General features: G+C 37.0%; 1 protein-coding gene and 1 long non-coding RNA gene across 6 annotated transcripts in view; one reads left to right on the forward strand and one right to left on the reverse strand.

Annotated features, from left to right (window-relative positions):
- The window catches only part of MYO5A (myosin VA), a 470,413-nt gene that overhangs the window by 367,434 nt on the left and 82,771 nt on the right, over positions 1-20,208 (reverse strand). For 4 of the 5 annotated variants that reach the window (XM_053717487.1, XM_053717486.1, XM_053717485.1 and 1 more), the window contains exon 1: positions 9,696-9,873. The exons of the other annotated variant lie outside the window; for it this stretch is intronic. In XM_053717487.1, the coding sequence (XP_053573462.1) occupies positions 9,696-9,728 (33 nt within the window). In that variant the 5' untranslated portion in view covers positions 9,729-9,873. Of the gene's footprint in view, positions 1-9,695; positions 9,874-20,208 lie in introns of those variants that run through there. 5 annotated transcript variants of the gene reach the window in all.
- Positions 10,363-18,794, forward strand: LOC128663256 (uncharacterized). The gene is made up of 2 exons (XR_008402842.1): positions 10,363-10,755; positions 18,587-18,794. It is a non-coding gene; the product is annotated as an uncharacterized LOC128663256 (long non-coding RNA).

The raw sequence follows: 20,208 nt of genomic DNA on the forward strand, positions 1-20,208 counted from the left end.
GCTATAGCCCGCGGCCTTAGGACCGCTAGAAGGGACCCTAGAACCTTTGTAAAGATTCTTGGTGCTGTGGCCAACCTGAAGGGAAGAGCCACAAATTGGTAGTGCCTGTATTGACCCTCCTGGATCATAGGAAGGATGGTTCGAATAGTCTCCATCTTGAAGGATGGGACTCTGAGAAATTTGTTTAAGATCTTGAGATCTAAGATTGGTCTGAATGTTCCCTCTTTCTTGGGAACAACAAACAGATTTGAATAAAAGCCCTGTCCCTGTTCCTCCTGCAGAACTGGGTGGCTCACTCCCATAACTAGGAGGTCTTGAACAAAATGTAAGAATGCTTCTCTCTTTATCTGGTTTGCAGATAAAAGTGAGAGATGAAATCTCCCTTTTGGGGGAGAGGTTTTGAATTCCAGAAGATAACCCTTAGACACAATTTCCAATGCCAAGGGATCCTGGACATCTCTTGCCCAAGCCTGGGCGAAGAGAGAGAGTCTGCCCCCTACTAGATCCGTTTCCGGATCGGGGGCTGCTCCTTCATGCTGTCTTAGAGGCAGCAGCAGGCTTCTTGGCCTGTTTCCCCTTGTTCCAAGCCTGGTTAGGTCTCCAGACCGGCTTAGACTGGGCAAAAGTTCCCTCTTGTTTTGTGTTAGAGGAAGTTGAAGCTGCGCCACTCTTGAAGTTTCGAAAGGGCCGAAAACTAGACTGTTTGGTCCTTAATTTGTTGGACCTGTCTTGAGGAAGGGGGTGACCTTTTCCTCCAGTGATGTCAGAAATGATCTCCTTCAGTCCAGGCCCGAATAGGATCTGTCCTTTGAAGGGAATGTTGAGAAGTTTAGACTTTGAAGTCACGTCAGCTGACCAGGATTTAAGCCATAGCGCCCCACGCGCCTGAATAGCAAAACCTGAATTTTTAGCCGTTAGCTTGGTTAAATGAACAACGGCATCAGAAACAAATTAATTGGCTAGCTTAAGGGCCCTAAGCTTGTCAATAATATCTTCCAACAGGGTTTCAACCTGTAGAGCCTCCTCTAGGGACTCAAACCAGAAAGCCGCGGCAGCAGTGACTGGGGCAATGCATGCAAGAGGCTGGAGAATAAAACCTTGTTGAATAAAAATTTTCTTAAGGTAACCCTCTAATTTTTTATCCATTGAATCTAGAAAAGCACAACTGTCCTTGACAGGGATAGTGGTACGCTTAGCTAGAGTAGAAACTGCTCCCTCCACCTTAGGGACCGTCTGCCATAAGTCCCGTGTAGCGGTGTCTATAGGAAACATCTTTTTAAAAACAGGAGGGGGAGAGAACGGTACACCTGGTCTATCCCATTCCTTAGTAATAATTTCAGAAAACCTTTTAGGGATTGGAAAAACATCAGTGTAAGTAGGTACTGCATAGTATTTATCCAATCTACATAATTTCTCTGGGACTACAATAGTGTCACAGTCGTCCAGAGTTGCTAAAACCTCCCTGAGCAATACGCGGAGGTGTTCAAGCTTAAATTTAAATGTAGACATATCAGAATCAGATTGAAGTATCTTCCCTGAATCAGAAAAATCACCCACAGATTGAAGCTCCCCTGCTTCAGTACATTGTGAGGGTGAATCAGACATAGCCACTAAAGCGTCAGAGAGCTCTGTATTTATTCTAGTCCCAGAGCTGTCTCGCTTTCCTTGCAATCCTGGCAGTTTAGATAATACCTCTGTAAGGGTATGATTCATAACTGCCGCCATGTCTTGCAAGGTATACGCAATGGGCGCGCTAGATGTACTTGGCGTCCCCTGAGCGGGATTTATAGGATCTGACACGTGGGGAGAGTTAGACGGCATAACTTCCTCCTTGTCAATTTCTTCTGGTGATAAATTTTTTAAAGCCAGAATATGGTCTTTGTAATCTATAGTAATATCAGTGCATTTGGTACACATTCTAAGAGGGGGTTCCACAATGGCTTCTAAACATAATGAACAATTAGTTTCCTCTATGTCAGACATGTTTAAACAGACTAGTAATGAGACCAGCAAGCTTGGAAAACACTTTAATAACTGTGAACAAGCAAAAAATAAAAACGGTACTGTGCCTTTAAGAGAAAAAACAATCACAGAAACTGCTAAAACAGTGAAAAAAGCAGTAAATCTTACGAAATTTTTACAGTGTGTATAATAGGCTGAAAGAGCATTGCACCCACTTGCAAATGGATGATTAACCCCTCAGTTTCAAAACCGGATCAAAAAAACGATGTAAACGTTTTTAAACAGGCACAACAAACTGCCACAGCTCTACTGTGGCCCTACCTGCCCATACAACGACTTTGGAAGGCACAAAAACCCCTTAGAGAGGTCCTATATGTTCAGGGGACTCCTTCAGGGAAGCTGGATGTCTCAAGCTGCAAAAACTAATGGAAAATAGGCCCCTCCCAACCTGTACTCACAGTGAGGGGGCCTTAAAAAAACTATCCCTAGGCAAAATCTAGTCAGCCATGTGGAAAAACTGGGCCCCAGAATAAAGTTTTATCACCAATATGAAATAAACGTTTATATACCTCAAGCAAACGTTATATCTATTCAGTAATGTGAGTAAATAATAAAAATATTACCCTTTACAGCAAGCATGATACCAGTCGTTATTAAATCACTGTAATCAGGCTTACCTTAAATAAATCCGGTATTGTCAGCATTTTCTAGCTTATCATTTCTCTAGAAAAATTTAAAACTGCACATACCTCAGAGCAGGAGACCGTGCACGCTATTCCCCCAGCTGAAGTTACCCATCTCTTCAGTTATGTGTGAGAACAGCAATGGATCTTAGTTACAACCTGCTAAGATCATCAAAGACCATAGGCAGACTCTTCTTCAACTTTCTGCCTGAGGCTAAAACAGTACAACTCCGGTACCATTTGAAAATAACAAACTTTTGATTGAAGATAAACTACATTAATGCACCACATCTCTCTAGCTGCTTCCCTTGTTGAGAGCTGCAAGAGAATGACTGGGAGGTGGCAGTTAGGGGAGGAACTATATAGACAGCTCTGCTGTGGGTGATCCTCTTGCAGCTTCCTGTTGGGAAGGAGAATATCCCAGAAGTAATGGATGAATCCGTGGACTGGATACAGCTTACAAGAAAAATAGCTGATTTTACTTGTTGAAACAGACACCTATACTAAAAATGTCAGTACTGCTGTACTGGTTATTGAAAAGCTTTGCAAACAAGAGTCGCTGGAAAAATCAACCTCACTGTGGGAGTGAGTGAGATCAAGACAAGCTTGTTTGAAATGACACCTATACTAAAAATGCCAGTACTGCAGTACTGGTTATTGAAAAGCTTTGCAAACAAGAGACAGCAGGAAAAAACAACCTCCCTGTGGGGGTGAGTGAGATCAAGACAAGCCCATTTGAAAGGACTTCCTGCAGCTGATATGAACGGAATTAATTATTATCAGATGCTTGAGTACATAATCCCTTTAATCTTTTCTTGTACAGCAAAACAACATGTATAAATAGGACCGTTTCATGTGAATAAATTAATATTTTTTTAATTTGATGCCTCTTTAATCAATTATGGTTCTGCTGTTTAGGCACTAATCCAATCTCAATGTATGTTATTGACATTCAAATTATTCAGGGTAACGCACATAATTTCCTTTTAAATTGCTTTATTTATTTATTTTATTTACTACTAACTTCTGAAATTACATACAAATGACAGGAAATATATATAAAGTAATCATGTGACTATATTATATGGACATGTTTTCTTATGGATTTTGTCTATATGTCAAGCCCACAGGACAATATATCTACCAAAACAACCCATTGTAGCCACCACAGTGGCAGAATTTTCACTAAATCACCAACTCGATTGCAATGTGCTGATTAACTAGAGCAATTGTAAAGCAATTTTTAAAATGCTATAATATATTGCAGCAGTTAAAAATGTCATTGCAAATTAGCTGCAGAGAAAAAACTAATTTTGTTGAGTTTTTAAAATGTCTCTTGAATAAATTTGTTTCCTTTGGCCTTGGTCTAACATGAAAAATTTATAAGGTAAAAATGTAGTAATAAACAGGTGCATTGCTCACAAGAATGTCTTACATTCAGGAGTCACAGCTTTGCAGACCAGAAAAGGCTAGGGGGCAGGGTTGAAAAAATCATCAATGCACTGCTGCTTTGCAGCGCGGCTCCATATTTGACTGTTCTCTCCAAATAGCACTTTATTCTGGCTGCATTGGGTTAAGGAAGACTTGCACAGTGCAGCCAGAGCACAGTGCTGTTTGAAGAGAACAGCCTGATGGGGAGCAGCGCTGCATAGCAAAATAGCCAACAGTTCCTGCATGTGTCTCATTCTTTCTGCAGAAATGCTGCATTTTCTGCGATCACATCTCAGATCACAGCATGTTCTGCCTTGGGGTTACAATGCATCTGCAGAGATGTTGCCTGCACATGATTGATTACCCTAGGAAAAAATGCCACCAGGGAAAGAAGTGACCTTCCAGAGGTTTGCAATGCACTGGAACCCCAACACCAATCCCTATCCCATTCTACAAATGTCACCACACATCAAGAACACAGGCTGTAAAATTCTTACTGGCCTGCAATACAGCAGCTGCAAAATTGTGGTCAGATTCTATTGTCTTTTCAATTTTGTCTTCTCATAGTTCTTTGTATAATAAGAAATGTTTAAATGATGGTTATCATAACTTAGAACTGTATTAAACTGAATCACATTTACAAATGTTTTGCCATATTCCCTGAGATAAGATCACATCATATTCTATATTCTGTATCATGATGTTATTAGTTACACTGCACTACAATGGGCCACATTGATGTTTTGAAGTCAAAGAATTGAAAACAACTGAATAAATCAGTAGGACAATATAATGTACTTCCAGGGATCTTAGATGAGGTTCTGCCATTCGACAAACAGAAAATCAGGATCTGCTAAAATAGAGCTGCAATAGAGCTAAAATAGAGCAAGAGAAACAGTCTTGTAACCCATTTGCAGAGGTTAAACACAGAGCTTCAAGTATATAAATAATAATAATAAAATGTGGCTATCACTGACACACATCAAAAAAGTAGTCTGCATCTCTCTAAAGTATTGGCACTGCTTGTCATACATCTGTCCATGTAGAATGTAGCAAAATAATGCTGATGAAGGTGCTATCAGCAAGCATGTCGAAGATTCTATATAGTGTTAACATATACTTTATGGCCAAAGGCATGTGGACACCTCTACTAATTATTGAGTTCAGGTGTTTCAGTCACCTGATGATAAATCATGTTTCATTATATTACAGTCTAAATCTTGAAGAATTTAAGTGTATTGGATGCCAAGAAAACACTACCCTACCGAATGCATAGTGCCTACTTTAAAGTGTGATAAAGGACGCATAATGGCCTGGAGCTGTTTTCAGGGTTTGGGCTAGGCCCCTTAGTTCCAGTAAAGGGTCATCTTTATGCTACAGAATACAAAAATTGTTAGATAATTTGGTTCTTCCAACTTTCTGGCAACAGTTTGAGAAAGGCCCTTTCCTTTTCCAGCATTACAAAGCGAGGTACATGAAGACATAGTTTGATGAGTATGGTGTGGACTGTGGAGGAACTTGGATGGCCTGCACAGAGCGCTGGCTTCAACCCCACTGAACACCTTTGGAATAAATTGGAATGCCTATTGCGAGTCCGACCTTCTTGTCCAACTCCAATGCCTGACCTCACAATACTCTAACATTTTGTACAAAGCCTTCCCAGAAGATTTGCAGCTATTATAGCGGGGGGGGGGGGGGGGGGGGGGGTTAGAATTTTAAAATAACACAAAGAGCATAGAGACAAAGTTTTGTGTTACACAAGGAGATCATAGAACAATATATATTACAGTAGAGGCTAACAAATATCTTGTCAGTTTTAATGTATTTTAATAAAAAGCTTTATTTTGTGCAGCCATACTATTTTCTTGTCCTGTTTAGATACTTCTATGTTGCAGATATTCCATTGGTATATAAAAATCTGTGCTGAAGATCAGGATCTTTCCATCAAGAGTGACAGTCAGCTATATAAAAAAAAAAACTCCAGTTTACTTTGTTATCACCCTCCCTGGTGTTTTTATCCTGTGAGTCTTACATCATTACATTCTGGTTCTACTGACTATCCGATAAGGTACTACTGGGGTGTTCTCTCTTATGTCTAGTGCTGCTCAGGAGAGTTCCAGTGTTTTAAATGTTCGGGAATTGATTGCCATGAACTGGAGTACAGTGAAAGGCAAAGCAGCAGTCTGTAAACAGATTAGTTGTATTGTGCAGGTTAACATCCCTGTTACATATACAGTATAATAGAGAACTAAATTAGATTGACAATGCAATCTGCTCTTGTTTGCTTGTCTTAACCCACACATTCTGGACTACAGCAGAAATAAGAAAAATAAAATGAATAAATAAAAATGTGGATTAGGCAAATTTAACAAAACATGAATTGAGGAGAAAGGAAGAAGGAAAGAAGGAAGGAAGGAAAGAAGGAAAGAAGGAAAGAAGGAAAGAAGGAAGGAAGGAAGGAAGGAAGGAAGGAAGGAAGGAAGGAAGGAAGAAAGAAAGAAAGAAAGAAAGACAGAAAGAAAGAAAGAAAGAAAGAAAGAAAGAAAGAAAGAAAGAAAGAAAGAAAGAAAGAAAGAAAGAAAGAAAGAAAGAAAGAAAGAAAGACAGAAAGAAAGAAAGAAAGACAGAAAGAAAGAAAGACAGAAAGAAAGAAAGAAAGAAAGACAGAAAGAAAGAAAGAAAGAAAGAAAGAAAGAAAGAAAGAAAGAAAGAAAGAAAGAAAGAAAGAAGGAAGGAAAGAAGGAAGGAAAGGACTCCCATGATATTTTTACGTGTTACAGTTTGTTTTGTTTCTATGGCAACAATGGTCTCATGATCATAAGCTCAGGATGAACAAGTCATTCTATGTCATTTTCAGTGGAATGCAATATAAAAGAGTACAACAAATAATAAAAATGGTATAACAATACGCCTATGTATTTTGCAGTTGAGGTGAGGTTTTGAGACAGCACCATTTGGGTTAATACAATGTGGGGGCCATGTTAGTGTAATAGTCTTGGTTAGCTTTCCCAGGTTCCGATCTAACACAAATAACAGTGTTATGGCAGCTGAGATCAGAAACTTCCTGGTGGTTGAAGAATGGGCCTATCCTCAGGTACCACTATTATTTGGTGAGATGCACATAGCACACGGTCACTAACTAATAGCAGTGCGCCTATGGTCCAGTCTGCAGCTGCTATAAGAAATCTGCTATCACTAGATAGAGAGAAGTGTTTAAAACCAACATTTTTTCAGTGCAATTTTGCAGGGTTTTCTATTTCAGAGCAATCTGTGGATACATTCTTTGTAAACCCTTTAAGTTTACCTTATTTTCTTTGCTGTGCCAAATTAGTATGACAATCTCCATCAATCATCTAAGTAACCATTGGCCCCTAGATTACAGTCCTTAGAGAACACTTGAGAAATGTGGATAAAGAGCTAGGATGTGTTTTAACAGATTTCAGAGTCATTACAATCAGTTTGAAAACAAAAAACAAAACAGTTACTTCACAATATTTCTGGGGTTATAGCACTTTTAATTTTGCTCCTGAGTAAGTAAACTAAACAGTTAATAGAAATGTATAAAGAAAATAGTTCTCAGATTAAAAGTTAATTGGAGCGGGAATGCAAAATTTAAACATTCATAATTCAGATAGAGCATGACAATTATAAGATAATGTTATATTCACTTCTAATATCAACATTTAGTTGTTCTCTTGGTATCCTTTACTAAAAAAGTACTGTGACCTTGCTGGTGATTGGTGGCTACAAACATTTTTATCTTGTAATTTGCTGACCATATGTGTTCATCTAGCTCCCAGTAATGCATTACTGCTCTGGAGCTGGTTTTAGCTTTGTGTTTAATCTATTTGCAGGGTAAACATATAGTTCTATGCAAGCAATGGTGCAATAAAAATGCTGTAACATATTACAGCATTTTCTTTTTGCACTTGTATTTCTTTCTACAACAATGGACTGGTGAGCAACTTAAAAACTTGATAGACAATAGGTATCACTAAATCCTTGACAATATTTCAGACTAGCATATCAAATATGTTTTAAAGAGGTTATGTTAATTGGGAACCAAATGTGTGGCAGAAAAGTCATGAATAATATCAAAATAAGGTTAAATTATTTGACAGAACTTAAATGTATTATTATTAGATGTACCTAGATAAATATAATTAAGTTCATATTTTTAGTTAGGTTTGGATCTGGATTATTGCCTGTCATAAAAGTGGGAATTATATTTCCCGGAAAAATGGACCAGGATAGTAACTGGATATCAACCCAAAATGTATTAATGTAGTTTGTCATTTGCTTGAGAGACTACGTATCATTGCATGGATGGACCATCATTTCTCCTGTCTCACTTCAGACAGAAGACTATGGGACAGAGAGCAAACGTTTTTGCGCGAGCAATAAGGGGTTTAACCGCTGGAATTACGAGTTAAAAGTAAATGCGATCGTTTGAGCGAGATCGCGATTTACACTAGTGTCCTCAGAACTCTGGTTAACTGTTTTGCGAAACAAAAAAGTTGCATAAAACAATCAAAAAGTACACTAAAAAGTATAGTTACACTCATAATAACACTATCTAATAAAAGATATGAGATCTCAGGTTTAAGAAAAGGCATGCAAACATTAAGATACATACATATATATGTCTAACGATGTGTATGTGTGTATATATATATATATAGACACACACACATATATAAATATGTCTGTGTGTATACATATGTATTTATATGTGTATATGTGTATTTATAGACATATATACACATAGAAAGACATAAATACATATGTACACACACACATATACTCACTGTATATATGTATGTATATATATATATATATATATGTATATGTGCATTGGAGCCCTTTGCAGTCAAAAAGCTGAAAACAGGAAAAAGCATATTTATGCAATATTCATATTTAATAAAGTGTTTAACTGTGTTTGTACTGTAAATATTTCACATTATTTTTAAATAGATATTCCTATATATATATCTGTATATATCTATAACTTTATATAATTATATATAACAAAATAACAAGAGTATTGCATTGAGCAATGATACTTTATTGGACTAAATATACATTTAAAAGTTGACAAGTTTCGGAAGTGTTCCTTCCTTTTTCAAGTCTGAAAATGGAAAGAACACTTCCTGGCTCTACTGAGCGGGTCTGTTTTCTTCTCCTAAGCGCACCTGGGCATGCTGTCTAATCACAGCCGGCGCAATTGCGCTAATAAACTTAATGTAGCTTGCTCCCACCACCAGACCAGAGCGGGAGCGAGCTACATTGAGTTTAATGGCGTGATCCGGCGCGCTGTGACTAGACAGCGTGCCCGCAATACGATTTTAAAAAGAAAAAAGACCCGCTCAGTAGAGCCGGGAGCGGCGTTCTGTTTTCTTTGCGAGATATCTATTTAACCCTTCACTTTAGAAATCTATATATCTTCAGCTAAAAAATACATATACACACAAATAAGGAAAAAATATAAAGACAAATAATAATACAGATTTGTGTTACCAAAAACCCATAAAATAAATAAACAAAAGATGACAGAAACCAACACAATTTGAGATAACAAATAACATTGCAAATAAGATGGTTTTGGAATGCAGTACTTACTTTAACATATGCAAAATCTAAATCATTCTCCATTTTCAGTCAAATAATGGTACAAATATTCTGAAGCTATTTTATCATATCCAAGATAATCCTACTAGTTCCATTGACTTCAACTAGAATCACAAAGCTTAGAGCCATGCCTTCATGCATATCCTATCCATCCATTTCCGAATCCTACTACAGCGGCAACCAAAGAGACTAGATCATATGCCCTAAAAGAGTTGCATTTAAACACTACTGGAAATCTATTAAAAAAAATGACTTGTGACATTCCATTAATGGGCTGTGAATCCCCTTATTGTCAAAATTTGCTTTCACGACATTAGTTTATTTTTCAAATACAACAAAGAATATTACTGTTTTGCTTACAGCAATATGTGGTCTTGTGATAACAGATTTTCATGGCTATAGAAAAATAGGATAGATACATTTTTACAGTACTACATGGAGAAAATTAATAAAGTGTTTTAATGGAATCTAGTAGCAAATTGAAAAATAAAAATCAATGCAGTTATATAAACACCTCTAGCTGGGATGAACTTCCAGAGAATCTGTAAAACTAGCCATACATTTTTTAAACAAATTATTTCTTCTAGGCATTAATAGCTGTCATGATTCCACCTTAAATCCCTCTGTCCACCTTTACTATTTACCTATAAAAGGCTATCAGATGCACCTGTTTAATGCTTGATTATTGAAGTTGTGTTTCTGATGAACTTCCTGTTCCTCCGCTTCTACTCATTCAAGCCTTTAACTACTTTTGTGAATCACCTACGTTGGATCAAGCCTTCATTTTTAAAGTGTGTCTCGAGTGTTTATCTCTTTCAACTTTCTTCACCTAAGGTATTTATCCTTTGCCGAAACCCATAGCCAGAACCTCTGACGTCATCTCACTCCGACTACCAGCTGTGTCTCTACACCTCTCACACGCTGTTTCTCTGGAGCCGCACAGCACTCGCTCCCTGCAGCCTTCCTCCAGTCTGACCTGTTCAGCGTACGCTGCATAATCAATACCGCTGCTTCCCTGCTGTGACTTTGTTTCATACCAGTCTCCGCTCAGGTACAATCTCCCTCTGCTCAAAAACTGTCTTTTGCTCAAGTAAGATCAGCTTGTAACTTACATTGTTATTTTTGCTCATTCCATATAACATCTCATTTATAACGGATATATATTTTTTCTATCATTCGTTTACCATTTGCCTCCTGTTAACTCTAGTGAGCACAGAGTGTCTTATTTTTTGCCTATTATACAGCCTGACTCTATTAAGACAATTCTTATTCTGTGTGAGTTAAACCTAAAGATTCATTCTCCTAAGATTTACCACTCTGTATTATTTTTCCTTATACAAATCATCTCAATTACTAATATTAAGTCTGCTTTATTCCATGTGTTTAACTCATTCAAAACTATATTTGTTAACTATTGGAAAAAGCTACAAATCTAATTTTTACTTATTAATATCACCTGGAGACCTGACAATAGCAGATCTAGGTATGGTTTACGGTCTTATCTTTTGGCGACTAAAAGGGAAATTAACGTTTTAATTAGCAAGATCAATAAATCAATACAAGTTTGAACATTGATTTAACATCAACTTCCAGATGCCTAATTTTTAAGGAAGGTGGAGTGTGATCATAGGCTACATTGCCAAAGCCATTAGTCATTGTGCACTCTTATTGCTATGGAGAGATACAGGCACAGAAGTAATGTGCAGGACCGCAGTACTGCTTTAGCCTGGTGTAGCTGGGTTTGCTGGAAAATCAAAGTATGGCCTGAGGCAGGACACAAACTAGTAGAGACTGATGAATTTGAAATAGAACAATTGGCAGGTCACTGCAGGTTTTAGTATGAAGCTAGTATCAAGCTGGTTATGGCAAATTAATGAATAAGCCAATATGGGTAGTGTCTAGATAAAGGCAAATTATAGCCAGTGGTTAGGGTATGAATCACAGTCAGTCAAAGACAAGTCAGGTAGAAAAAAATAAGGAAGCAGAGATGTGGGTAGGAAGGGAAGGGGAATATTGAAAAGGTGATCCATGTAAGTGAGAAACTCCTGAGCAAGGGATACTTGTTTCTGGCTCAATACCAGGCAATTTGGCAGTACCCTCTTCTTGCTACCAGACTGAATTATGGAAATTAAAATTTTGTATGATATTTCTAGAAAAATATCCTTGTAGAATGAATCTTCTCATGAAATCTGCCTAGGAGTTCAAAGGGTCTGAATGAATTGAGGAAACCTCCCTAGCAGGAACTAGTGCCTATCTAAGAATACCGATGATTGCTATGTTAAACAACTGTAGTGTTATTTCATTAGATACAAATATGAGGCTGATAGTGGTTACAGTCAGACATAATGCTCTGAGCTAAAAATATTTATGGGAAGGAAGGACTACTGAGAAACACTCTCAGAACTATACCAACACTGGTAAAAATTCTCAGAGCCTTGGTCAACATAAAGGCAATAGACGCAAAATGGGAAGAAAAAAAAAGGATAAATTGTAATAATCTAAAGGGATATGAAATTGAAAGTAAACATCCTTCAGTTCTACCATGGTCATAAACTGATTATTCTCTAAGCCTTTCACAAATCTGTTAGATTCAGAACACAGAACAAAGAAATACTAGTGAAAAACCAAAACCCATATGACGGAAATTGGAGAAATTACTTCTATATCTAAAAGAGGCGAGATTACATTTGCGGTGCAAACTTCAGCACAACTGCTGAAGCCCGCGCCACCCGTAATTTAACCTTGCACATCGGGGTATCACATATACGTTCATAAAGTGCCGTAAGTTGGATAAACTAGCGATGTCCAGAGATGAGTTAAATACAAATTTCTGGAGTCGCCAGTGACTTACAGCACTTTAGAAACTGCCGGCGCCAAAGAAAATTTAAAAAAAATAAAATAAAATCTCCCGCAAAAGTCCAACCTGCCTCCCAAAAATAAACTAAACATGTTAAGACCCATATATCCGCAATCCCCCCATATGGGAACTAATAATAAAAGTATTAACCCCTAAACTGACAACCCCCCACAACGCAATATGCCTAATTAAACTATTAACCCCTAATCTGCCATTCACCCACATCGCAATCTACCAAGTAAAAATATTAACCCCTAAATCCACCAACCGCAACATCGCAAACTACCTAATAAATGTATTAACCCCCTAATCCACCATTAACCTATATCGCAAAAACAAATAAATGTATTAACACCTAATTTGCCATTAACCCACATCGCAATAAACCTAATGTATTAACCTCGAATCCGCCATAAACCCACATTGCAATAAACCTAATAAAACTATTAACCCCTAATCCGCCATTAACCTACAACGCAATAAACCTAATAAAACTATTAACCCCTAATCCGCCAAACCCACACAACGTAATAATCCTAATAAATCTATAAATCCCTAATCTGCCAAACCCCCACAACGCAAATAACTAATTAAATTACTAAGCTCCCTAGCCTAACACCCCCTAAATTAACCCCAATTACCTAAATTAAAAAATACTAAGTTACAATTAAAATGAAAAAGCTAACATTACTTAAAAATTATAATTAAAAAAATTACTTTAATCTAAAGTTACCAAAAATAAAAAAGTCTAACATTTCAGAAAATAATAAACAAAATTATCCAAAATAAAAAAAATAAACCTAATCCCTATGAAAATAGAAAAAAAGCCCCCCCCATAAAAAAACCCTAATCTAATGCTAAACTACCAATAGCCCTAAAAAGGGCCTTTTGCAGGGCATTGTCCTAAGTTAAACAGCTCTTTTACCTTAAAAAATATACTAAGTCCCCCCTCTAACGGTATAACCCACCACCTAACAAACCCTCCAAAATAAAAAAACTAACACTAAAAATCCCAAACTACCCATTGCCCCTAAAGGGGCATTTGTATGGGCATTCAGCTCTTTTACTGCCCTTAAAGGGGCATTCAGCTCTTTTAAGAGTGACCAATAAATCCCTAATCTAAAAAACAAAACAAAACCCCTAATTCTAACCCCCAAATAGGTCTTCACCGTTCCTGAAGTCCGGCGGATAAGGTCCTGTTCCAGGCATTGAAGTCTTCTTTCAAGCAGCCGACATCATCTTCCTAGCGGGGACCACTTCCTTCTTCATCCAGGACCAAGCCGGCACGGAGCGGAGATGAGCCCGGAGCAGAACCGGTAATCGCAGAGCCATGGAGCATGGAGGATCCTCTTTGTACGATCGCCACTGTACACTGAATAGTGAATTCAAGATACGCGTTTAAATATGGCATCCCTTGCATTCCTATTGGTTGATTTGATTCTTCAAATTCAAATCAGCCAATAGGATGAGAGCTACTGAAATCCTATTGGCTGTTTAAATCAATAAAACTTGAAGAGGGAATGGAACCAATTGTAAAGAACATTATCTTATGTTATTTTAATACGTTTGTATACATAGTGCCATCATAAAGATAGTACAGTACTCGTTTGCATTTTAGAACACCAAAGATGCAGGCAGAGAAGATTGTAACTTACTAGCAGTAAAAATGGTAATTTGTAATAATTTTATTTAAAAAAAAAAGAAAGTCTGGATTTTAGATTAATTCTGAGTTTTTTAAATTCCGGATTTGGGGATTAGTACCTGCATATGTAGCGCTAGTAGCTATAAAGTGAATCTGCTACATCCATTTTTTTAGATAACTGTATTAAACACAATATTATTGCAGACAAACAAAGCATTTGCTTAAAATGGTATATTATGTTTGTATACCTTACGCCTGCATAATTCATTCAAAAGTAAGTGTCACAAACTTTCTAACATCTTGTTGGTTACTGAATTAAAGGGACATGAAATATATATTTTTTCTTTCAGGATTCAGATAGAACATATAGGTTTAAACAACTTTCTAATTTACTTCTAATAAATGTCAAATTTGCTACATTCCCTTGATATCATTTGCAGAAGGAGCAGCACTGCACTACTGAGAGCTAGCTCAACACATCTAGTCAGCCAAACACAAGATACAATTGTGTGCAGGCACCAATAATGAGCTAGCTCTCACTAGTGTAGGATATGTACATATTATTTTTCCAAAATGAATACCATGAGAACAAAGCACATTTGAAAATAGAAGTGAATTTATAAGTGTCATAAAATGAGGTGCTCTATCTGAATCATGCAAGTTTCATGTTTGCCTTTCCTATCCATTTACACAAATGCTATATAAAGAAAGCCTTGTAAACTGCCTGCAACACTAGAATTCCTTTACAGAGCTTCTTTTAAAAGGGACATAACACTTTGAGATTGTAATATAAAATCTTTAAATGTGAAAAGTAAAGCAATTTTGGAATAAGTTTTCATTATTTATTTTGTCTCCTTTAATGTAATTTAAGTCTGGAAATGAAAATGCACACAGCAGACTTATAACCCTGACATATACCAAAAACCAATCTAAAGATTCAGAAAGATGAGATTGTGACTAGCAGGGAAGTTGACATTTTAAATAAGTTTATTAAAAAAATATAAATTAAAAAATATAATTTATTCTTACCTGATTAATTAATTTATTTCATGAGAGTCTACGATCCATTACACCTAAGAATTATACTCCTGGCCACTAGGAGGAGGCAAAGATCTCAAAATTCCCAGAACCCTCAAAACCCCTCCCACCTTACTGGAAACTAGTCTGAAGTATAGCAAAGCTAGAAAAGAAGAAAGTAGGAAAATAAAATAAAAACTGGACGTGGGCTCATGGACTCTCCCCACCATGAAATGAATTTATCAGGTAAGCATAAATTATATTTTCTTACCAAAGTAATCTGGGCAGGACCAGACTTATACTATTCCAAATGTATTGGATGATTATTAATTGTTTTTTTAAGTTGATCATGCAGAAAATATATACAATAATATTGCATGCCCAGAAACCGCTGCCTGGAGGACTTTCCTACTAAAAGCTGCTTCAGAAGAAGCAAAAACATAGAAATGGCAGTATTTAGAAAAAATATATAAGGAAGACAAGAAAACTGCCTTGCAAATTAAATAAACAAAGGTCTCATTCTAAAAGGCCCATGAAGTAGTAACTGATCTGGTAGAATAGGCAGCAATATCCATTTGGGGCCAGATTACAGGGGCGCATTAACAGTTACACACAAGCGATAAGGGGTTTATCTGGTTTGTTTGCGCTTTCCACTCGTATTACAAGTTGAAAGAGAACGCGATTAATTGAACGCAATCGCAATTTACGCTAGAATGATTACCGCCTCCTCAGAGCTCTGGTTAACTGTTTCAGAAAAACAAAAAAGTGTCACAAAACACATCAAAAATACATTACAAAGTACACTTCTAATAACAAGATCTAATAAAAATATTGCACACAAAAGTTATAAAGGCTCAAAGATATGAGGTCTCAGGTGTTAGAGAGAAAAAAAGGCAGACAAAGGGCTTTAACATATAGATACATACATATACGTGTCTAAAGATGTATGTATATATAGAGTGTGAATGTAATATACCGGTATGTATTTACAGGCATTTACAGGCATTTACACATATAAACACATAAATACATATGTACACATATATTGCCATATATAGAAAAGCATTGGAGCCTTTGCAGTTAAGTAGATTAAAACATGCAAAAACATATTTATGAAAAATTCATATTTAATAGTGTTATACTGTGTATTTACTGTAAATATTTCACATTCAAATGTTCTTCACATAAGGGAATATGTTCTATGTATTTGTAAATAGATATTCCTATATATATATATATAAATATATATTTATGAATAAATAGAACATACTCATTATGAATGCAAAATATTCATATTTTCATTTCAGGTTGGCGCACTTTAGAATATGCGATTGGGATTGCAAGCAGGTAGGGTGTTTTTTCCATTGACTTTTATGGGAGAATAGGTTATCTCAAGCACGATATCTTAAGAAGGGCTTTTAACGCAAAAACAGTTTACTTACGTAACTCATAATAAAAAAAGCTTACTTCTAGCGCAGTTAACACTCGAGTGGAAGCGTTAAATAGCGCTCCACTCCAATCTGGCCTTTAGAAGGAAACTGACCCGCCTCCAAGTAAGCTTTATAAAAAGAAAAAGCTTTAACCAAAAAGCTAACCTTGACATATATTTGTCCCAAACTGGACTCAGCAGAGGAGACAACATGCTGCAAAACAACAAAGATCTTGCTGACAAAATGACAGTGGCTTGCTGTGTCTAATCTAGAAACAGGTCCAGACTGGCTCCTCCAAACAATGTAAGTGGTGGGAGAAAAACTACTGCATCAAATAAGGTATTAATCTGTACCTATAATGTTCAGACTCTGCTGCTATGTTATTTTGTTAGAACGTTTCAATATATTCACACTCCTTTTGAATGTTAATTTATTGCACACAAACAGAAAAATCTTGTAATTACAAGATTATTATTGCCCCTTTTAAGAGCTATGCTTGTGCAAAAATAAAATGCTCTGATGTGGTATAGAATATTGTTTTTCCACTAATAGCTGCCGCTAAATTTGTGTTTAACCACAAAAATTGGTTAAACACATAGTCAAAGTTCTAAAGTAGGAGCACTGCAGTCGTTCCTACTGCAGGATATGGCTTCCAAAAGCACTTAAGCTATAACTTTAATCTCCCTGTGGAGGGTCAGTACATTTATTTTGCACTAGGAGGTCGCATTAAAAAAAAAAAAAGAGAAAAAAAAAGGAACTTTAATTTGCAACTACTGATGTCTACAACATACTTAAACTAGGTGAATGTTTACAGTGGATGACACAAGTGCAAGTAACTTGTCAAGGTGAAAAAGGGTGGAGCGGATGGCAGTCTAAGCACCAATTTTTAATTCAATAATAATAGAAAGCTCTGGATTCCAGTATTCATTTGCAGGGAAACCAAATTCTTCAATACTGCAATATATTTACTCAAACATATCAGCTTTATGCCACTTCATGAGAAATATACATACACACATATGCAGCATGTTTTTTTTTACATGCATGAATGTCAATTAAAGTGAAAGTTAACCCTAGAATTTTTGAAACGCTAGGATTGACTATTGAAACAAATTAAGGGGACTTTCATTTATGAAGTATAAGATACTTCATGTAGAAAGCTCCTTTATTTGTTTCAACCGATCGCTGTTCTGAGCTGCTAAGGAAGCCCACGGAAGATCGCTGTTTTCCTTGAGAGGTGACGTTTTCACCTCCTAGCCAATAGCCGTGCGGTTAATCTGGCTTGGCGTCCTTGGGAGACAGATTTACCACGCACAGTTATTTGCTAAGAGGTGAAAACGTCACCTCTTAGCAATATAATTTTTTGCCGTGGGCTTCATTAGCAGCTAAGAACGGCAATCGGTTGAAACAAATAAAGGAGCTTTCTACATGAAGTATCTTATACTTTATGAATGAAAGTCCCCTTTATTTGTTTCAATAGTCAATCCTAGCATTTCAAAAACGCTAGGATTGACTTTCACATTAAAGGAATAGTCTAGTCAAAATTAAACTTTCAGGATTCAGATAGAGCATGCAATTTGAAATTTCATTTAAAAAAAGCAAGAATGTAAGCATAGGAGTCGGATCATTTTTGGTTCAGAACCTGGGTAGCCCTTTTTGATTGGTGTCTAAATGTAGCCACCAATTAGCAAGTGTTGCCCTGGTGCTGAACCTAAATTGGGCTGGCTCCTATGCTTACATTTAAATAAAGATAGCAAGAGAACAAAGAAAAAATGATAATAGGAGTAAATTATAAAGTTGCTTAAAATTGCATGCTCTATCTGAACCATGAAAGTTTAATTTTGACTAAACTATTCCTTTAAATATATGACAACCACTTACACAATCACATATTATACATGACCAGTCTAATATTTGCTTTCTTCTTATCCTTCAGATCCACAGATCCACGAGCTGGCATGTTTTGTTGGCATAAAGATTTTTATGAACTGTAATCATTGCCACACCTAAGACAAAAATAGTGATTCCAAGACAAGCAAACTTCTGTTAAAGGCAAGAAATATTGGAAGATCTGCAAGGAAATTAAAATGGAAGTTGTGAAAAACGTTTCTCTATTTAATTAAAAAGAAAGCATTTACAATGAATGAATGACATTTTGTTGTGTCTTTCCTAATAAACAAAAATGCTCTTGAGCTAATAAGAGCCACTATGACAGGAGGAAGCTATCCTTAAAGGACCAATTAGAACTGTGTTATGCAATACACATTTCCGGCTAGCTGAATTAAAAAAAAAAATAGTTTTTACTTAACTTTTTCCTTTGTTATTACTATTTTATATATTAGAACATTTTTGCCTCTTAAGAATTGGGTTAGCCTTATTCTGCTATCTCTAAAGGGTATACAATCCATTGCCCATATAATACACTTTTCCCCATAAGTTCCAGCTACAAATCAACATTTTGGTACAATATTATACAACCATGATGTGATATTATTATTATTATCATCAGGTATTTGGAGAGCACCAACAGATTCCGCAGCGCAATAAACATAGGCGGTATACAAGATAACATTTATAGGGATCAAATAGGGAGAGGGCCCTGCCGAGAGTTGCACTGTTGTAGTCGGCTCTTATGAAGGCGATTTACAAACAGCTGGGCTCATAGGTTTACATTTTAAGGGGTTCAAGGTGAAAGCAATGGAGTTAGGAAAGGTTAGTGTAGGTTGTATGCATCCCTGAATAGTAGAGTCTTTAGGGAAAGCTTGAAGCTGTTAAAAGTAGGGGAGAGTCTTGTGGAGCGAGGCAGGGAGTTCCACAAAATGGGAGCCAGTCTGGAGAAATCCTGTAAACGGGAATATGAGGAAGTAACAAGAGAGGAGGAGAGGAGGAGATCATGAGCAGAGTGAAGGGGACGGGAGGGAGAGTATCTGGAGACAAGGTCTGAAATGTAGGGGGGAGCAGTGTAGTTGAGGGCTTTGCATGTCAGAGTGAGAATATTGTGTTTAATCCTGGAGGCAAGAGGAAGCCAGTGAAGGGATTGTCAGAGAGGTGCAGCAGATGAAGAGCAACGTGTAAGGAAGATAAGCCTGGCAGAGGCATTCATTATGAATTGTAAAGGAGCTAGGCAACAGCTAGGGAGACCAGAGAGGACGGAGTTGCAGTAGTTGAGGCGGGAAAGGATGAGAGAGTGGATTAAAATCTTAGTTGTGTCTTGTGTAAGGAAATGTCTAATTTTAGAGATGTTTTTAAGGTGGAAGCGACAGGCTTAAGCCAAGGACTGAATGTGAGGTGTGAAAGAAAGGTCTGAGTCAAGTGTTACCCCAAGACAAAGGGCATGCGGGGTAGGGGTAATGATGGAGTTATCAATAGTTATAGAGAAATGGGGGGGGGTGGAGATTTTGGAAGAAGGGGGGGAGGAGCTCAGTTTTGGAGAGATTTAGCTTAAGGTAGTGAGAGGACATCCAAGATGACATATGAGAAAAACAGTTAGTCACACAGGTTAGCAAGGAAGGAGATTTGTCTGGTGCAGAGAGGTAGATTTGGGTGTCATTGGCATAC

This window comes from Bombina bombina, chromosome 6 (assembly GCF_027579735.1).
Source record: "Bombina bombina isolate aBomBom1 chromosome 6, aBomBom1.pri, whole genome shotgun sequence".
Lineage (NCBI taxonomy): Eukaryota > Metazoa > Chordata > Amphibia > Anura > Bombinatoridae > Bombina > Bombina bombina.